The 6,000-nt window shown below is 38.8% G+C and overlaps 1 protein-coding gene across 4 annotated transcripts in view; it reads right to left on the reverse strand.

Moving 5' to 3' along the window:
• The window catches only part of SIDT1 (SID1 transmembrane family member 1), an 87,202-nt gene that overhangs the window by 56,587 nt on the left and 24,615 nt on the right, over window positions 1–6,000 (reverse strand). For all 4 annotated transcript variants that reach the window (XM_024120277.1, XM_007113570.2, XM_024120274.1 and 1 more), the window contains exons 2-3: window positions 5,500–5,621; window positions 4,319–4,489 (exon numbers count right to left, since the gene is read on the reverse strand). In XM_024120277.1, the coding sequence (XP_023976045.1) occupies window positions 4,319–4,489; window positions 5,500–5,621 (293 nt within the window). The remainder of the gene's footprint in view (window positions 1–4,318; window positions 4,490–5,499; window positions 5,622–6,000) is intronic.

Consider the following 6,000-nt stretch of genomic DNA (forward strand, 5'->3'; position numbering starts at 1 on the left):
GTACAAATTCCCATACTGTTTAATATCACAAATAAATTTAGTTATTAAAACAATTAAACGCAAGCACCACATTTAGAAATTGCTTAAAGGTAGTTGTTCTCAACTCTGCTGCACATTAGAATCACTTGGAGAACCTTAAAAATATACATACTATAATGCTCAAACCTCCCTCCTAGAGACTCATATAATTGATCTTTTTCTGCCTTTTTTGGGGGGCTGGTTCTTTGCTCTTGAAATTATCACATCACTTTTTTCTACACCAAAATTAATGGAAGGACTTGGAAAAAAATTGCTGTAACTACTTCACTATCCTTCTGACCATTCATTAATCTATCTGTCCATCTGTATCTATGGGTATACACTGTGAAGGGTTGTAGAGAGGACCAAGATAAATATTTGATTCATATCAGCAACTCCACTGGCTACAGACTTCAGAATAAACTGCCTTAGAAAATTTAAGGAGAGCTTTATAATAGAGCAGAACATTCTGATCAGAAAAATAAGCTGCAAAAAAGTAGTATATAAATATTTTAAAATATTCTTATTTTTTAAAAATTAATCTTTTTATTGAAGTGTAACAAACATATAGATAACAAGACATAAGTATATATCTGAAAGAATTCTCACTAAGTAAACATAGCCATGTACTTCTTCTTTCCTCCCTGATGGTACCACTGTCCTAACTTCTCCCATTACAGAATAGTTTCACCTGTTTTTAAACTTTATATAAATGGAATCAAACAGTGTGTATTCCTTTTGTCTGGCTTCTTTTGCTCAACATTTTGTTTGTGAGATTTATTCATGTTGTTAGGTACAAAAATAGTTTGTTTTTATTGTTGTGTGATATTCCTCGAATGAATAGCACAATTATGTATCTAGGAGTTGGGTATATAACTAGGAGTGGAACTGCGTTGTCAGTCCTTTCAAAGTATAGCAGTTTGGTAGGTGCAGTGGAATCTCATTATGGTTTTAATTTGCATTTCTGATAGCTGATGAGGTTATGTTTTTGGACCATTTGTATAGTTTCTTTGGTGAAGTGTCTAAGTCTCTTGCCTATTTTTTTTCCAGTGCGCTTGCCTGTCTTTTTTATTTTTTAGAAGACAATTATAAAAATAATACTAGTCATTTTAAATAGTTGACCTGTGGTTTGGTTGATTTTGTCCATTGTTAATTTGTTCTCTATTTCATTGTTTTGTGCTCTTATTTTAGTACTTACTTCCACTTTCTTTGAATTTTATTTTCAGTTCTTTTTCTTTTTTCTTTTTTTTTCAAGCATTTAACTCAAGAATTTATTTTAATGATCATAACAAACCTATAGAAATCAAGAGAATGACGACGATGTTTTAAAATACACAGAATTTGGACTTCCCTGGTGGCACAGTGGTTAAGAATCTGCCTGCCAATGCAGGAAACATGGGTCTGATCCCTGGTCAGGGAAGATCCCACATGCCACAGAGCAACTAAGCCCGTGCTCCACAACTACTGAGCCTGCATGCTGCAACTACTGCACACACCTCAACAAAGAGTAGCCCCTGCTCACTGCAACTAGAGAAAGCCCACGTCCAGCGACAAAGACCCGATGCAGCCAAAAACCATTGTATAGCAATTATACTCCAATAAAGATGCCAAAAAAACAAAAGTACGTTCAGGAGTTACATTGATTGGATTCAACTCCACAAAAAATAAATAAAATAAAATAAAATACACAGAATTTCAACAAAGAAGCAGTTTACACAAGCTTCAGTTCTTTTTCTTACTTCTTAAAATGGGTAATTAACACACTGATTTTCAGCCATTCGTCTTTTCTGACATATACATTTGAAGCTATACATTTTCCTGTAAGCAGTGCTTTAGTTGCATCCCAGAAGTTTGGATATGTATATTTTCAAAAGCTTAGGCATTCTATCATTTTGAGATGCAGTCTTCAAAATACATTAATTAGCTCAAGTTTGTTAATCATGTTGATCTGCTCTTTTATAGCAGGTGTTGGCAAACTTTTTCTAAAAGGGCCAGATAGTAAATATTTTAGGCTTACAGGCCATAATTTCTTTGTCCCAACTACTCACCTATGCCATTGTAGTATGAAAGCAGCCAGAGACAATATGTAAATGAATGGGTAGGGTTATGTTCCAATAACACTTTATTTACAAAAACCATTGGCTAGTCTGTGGGCCATGGTTTGCCAACATTTGTTCTAAGTACTGCATACCGCTATCCTTCACTTTTTGAAAATTCGCTATATGCCAATTTGCTACCTTAGTATCTGTTTTCACTAACTGAAAGAAATCTGAAGATTTTTGCTTTTATGAAAAAAGATGAAAAGCGAAAACAGTGTTCAGCGTTTGTTTTGCACTGTGCATCCTGATCGGTGAGAGTGGCACTGCCACCGCCTTCCCTGGAACTACATTCAGCATCTCAGCATCAAGCCACCATAGCTGTGAATTGTGTCTGGGAACCTCTGTGCTTTATCTCAATTTATTCTGTGCATCTGTTAGCAAGATGTGTCCTAAGGTAATTGCTTCTTTGCTTAATATCATTTGGCTTATAAAAGGTTTCACAGGAACACTCTACTTTCACATAGTGGGGGAACCCTGTACATACATTTTAAATTTTTGGCTTGTTATTTTATTAGCTATAGAGAAGGCTACCACAAAGATTGTGAATTTGTACACTTCTTCTTCCCATTCTGCCATTTTTGCTTTGTATATTTTGAAGTGATATTACTAGGTACACAGAAATTTAGAATTTAAATTTGTCTTCCTGCTAAATGATTATTTTAGAAATATGGAATGTCTCTCTATATCTAATAATGTTCCTTGCATTAAGGAATATCTTGTATAATGTGATATAATACATCAGCTTTCTTTTGTTTAGTGTCAGTATGGTATTTCTTTTACTATCCTTTTATTTACATTTATACATTCTTTTTAAAGATTGTACTCTTGTAAGCAACATATATTTAGTTTTCTTTTTTTCTAAATCCCATTTGACATTCTTAGTCTTTTACTTGGCATATTTGAGTCTATTTATATGTCATTTATTATCATTGGGTAAATATAAACGTTGATTCCCCTTCTGAGATCTTCTGTCTCTGTCCCAAAGTTCTACTGAGAGGTCAAAGTCTCACGTGTCGTTTCTGTTCCTGAGATCTCCTCATTTTTGCCCCAGAGAATCTATTTATTTCACTGAAGCGGAGTCTGAACCTTGCACCCACCTGGGTGCCAGCCCCCACTCTGAGCAGTGTTCAGACTCATAGGATCCAAGATTCTTGCCCAGAAGAAGTCAGAGCCACAGAAGGGTGGGTGATAACTGAGGACAGCAGCCAAAAGCTTGCCAGTGTTTTCTTATTGATTTGTAGGGGTTCTTTATATATTCTGCATATGAGCCCTTTGTTAGTGTTTGAAACATACTCTCTAGTCTATGGCTTGTCTTTTTGTTCTCTTAATGATAACTTTTGATGAGTACAAATTAAAATTTTAATATGACCGATTTAATGACCTATTTTTGAAATTTTTATTTAAAACACTGAGAGGGGAGGGAATGGTTTGAACCCTTGAGAAGCCTTGAACTTAGAGTAGGATAGGGCAGGAAACTCCCTGAAGTTTCTGGCCTTATTAAGGAATAATCTTAGCCTTTCTGTTTACATTTTCACACATACTTATGCAATATTTTATGTGACTAACCTCTGGGAGAGAATAGATCCCTTAGAGACAATGCCCTCCACTGAATTTATTATACTCCATGTCTAATGTAAACAATTCGAGATGCTGTATCCCGACTGATTTGGTTTCAAAGGATGGTAGAGCAAGGAGAAGGAGGAAACAGTCATAAGTTTTTGCACAAAGCCACATAACATTATTTTCAACCTGTATACATTCCTAACCAGAAGGAGAAAACTGGAATAGTAATAAGGGTAAGAAAAATAGCTTAAGATCTTCCTTAAAACAAAACCAAAACTCTCCTTCAGGAGAGTGGCACTGGTGAGTGACACAGAAGTACCCATCACTAGTGCTTGGATGTCACACTTGCTTGGACGACAGACAGGAGGGGGCCTTCACAGATGCCCGGGAACAGATACACCTATCAGGTGCACCACCCTCTGCTTTGCTCCAGTCCCCTACTGCTTCCCCCTTACGCAGATTAAGGCCCTGCTGCCCAGCTGTGCACAGGAGAGTTCAGAAGTTGCTAAGACAATATGCCAAGTGAATGATTTCCTTCTGGAGTGCTGATCTGGAAGGAAGGAAGCTGGACTGTGCACAAACAAGCTCAGGAAGAGCAGACAAGCGAACAGAGAAAGGCCACAAGGAGTCCTGCTTACTGCAGCTGGAAGTGCTTGATCTTGGTAACCAGCAGTCTGTACTGGGCACCCAGGGGCGCCATGGATGCGACATCTACAAATATCAGTTGCTCCAGAGGCCCTGTTTCATTGGTTGCTTCTGAGGGACATAAGGTGCGGCTCACTTCCTGGTAGTTGTAGCTCCTCTGGTATCTGCAGCAGCCAATGGAGAGAAAAGCCAGCGAGAAGGAGAAAGACACTCAATGAACAAGCAGGGAAAGGAACATCTCGTTTCACTTCTCCCTGAACTTCTTTCCAAGTCCTTATATTTAAAATTTCATACTGGACCTACTGATAGTAATTTTAGAGCTACTGTGTTTGGCACACATTGTGTGACATTATAACACAGATATGAGGACTGTTGAGTGCTGAGCAGTTCACTTAGGTGTCTTCATTACCAAATCATCCTCCTAATTCAGTCAGGAAAATTATCAGATTTTGAAGGGAAAACCGTTCTGATAAAACAACCAGTTGATTCCATTTTTTCAATCTTCAAGCTTTTGCTAAATGAACATAAAGAAAGCCCCAGAGTCCAAGTCAGGGCATTAGAGTCAGTATTTCAATCCTCACATGTATTAACCTCCAAAAATGATTTAACACTGTACTATGTGCCCATGTCTGCATGCCTTCTGGTTTATTCTTGTTAGTGCTCTAGCGCCTTATATAGCTTCCCCTGCAAAAATATAGATTCCACGAGGCAGGGATTTTGCTGTTGTCTTCCACCACTGTATCCCCAGCATCTATCATTTAGTAGTGCTCAATAAATATTATGGGATAAAGAAAGTACACTCGGTGAACATTATGAAGAATGAGGGGAGGTGTCACTCATTGAAGTTGATGGTGGGACCTAGCCCTGACCTTGGTGGATGACCCACTAACCAACCAAGAGTAACAGAACATTCTGGGTAGAACTAAAATGTTAAACGTTCTTCTAGGTGCTACAAATCTAGACAGAGTGCTTATCAGAACCTCAAAGAGGAGAGAAACTGAACAGAGCTGAACGCTCAATGCATGCACCATGACAACTGTTTGCACTTAGCGTGCATAATATTTCAACATTCTGCACGTCTGATTTCTCCTTTCACTAGGGAAAAGAGCAATTAAGGTCTAGCACATTGAAAGAAAACAAATGTAATGAAGCTGTCGGGGAAAGATCCACTTACAGTCCTTGGAAGAGCAGAGGAACCTGCCAGGACAGCACCTCTTTCTGCTGGCGAACCACGACCAGGACCGGGTAGTCGAGGTTCTCAGAGGAGCTGTTCACATACACCCGCACGGCGTTCACCTGCGAGCCAGGGCAGAGAGAGAGCAAATGCAAATCACACACGCACGCACACACACAGACATGTTACATCATAGCCGCCATCCATCTGAAGCTCTGAAAAACTTTAATTCATACGTTTGCTGCTGACCATAGATACTCCAAATATCCCAGCTGTCTTCTCCTCATTCATATTGTAACCATAGTCAGTTTCAACACTGATTGCACAATGAAATCAGCAGGGGAGATTAAAAAAAACCTGATGCCTGGGTCCAGCCCTCAAAATTTTATTTTTTTATTTTTTTTTGTGGTATGCGGGCCTCTCACTGTTGTGGCCTCTCCCGTTGCGGAGCACAGGCTCCGGACGCGCAGGCTCAGCGGCCATGGCTCACGGGCCCAGCCA

This window comes from Physeter macrocephalus, chromosome 1, assembly GCF_002837175.3.
Source record: "Physeter macrocephalus isolate SW-GA chromosome 1, ASM283717v5, whole genome shotgun sequence".
Lineage (NCBI taxonomy): Eukaryota > Metazoa > Chordata > Mammalia > Artiodactyla > Physeteridae > Physeter > Physeter macrocephalus.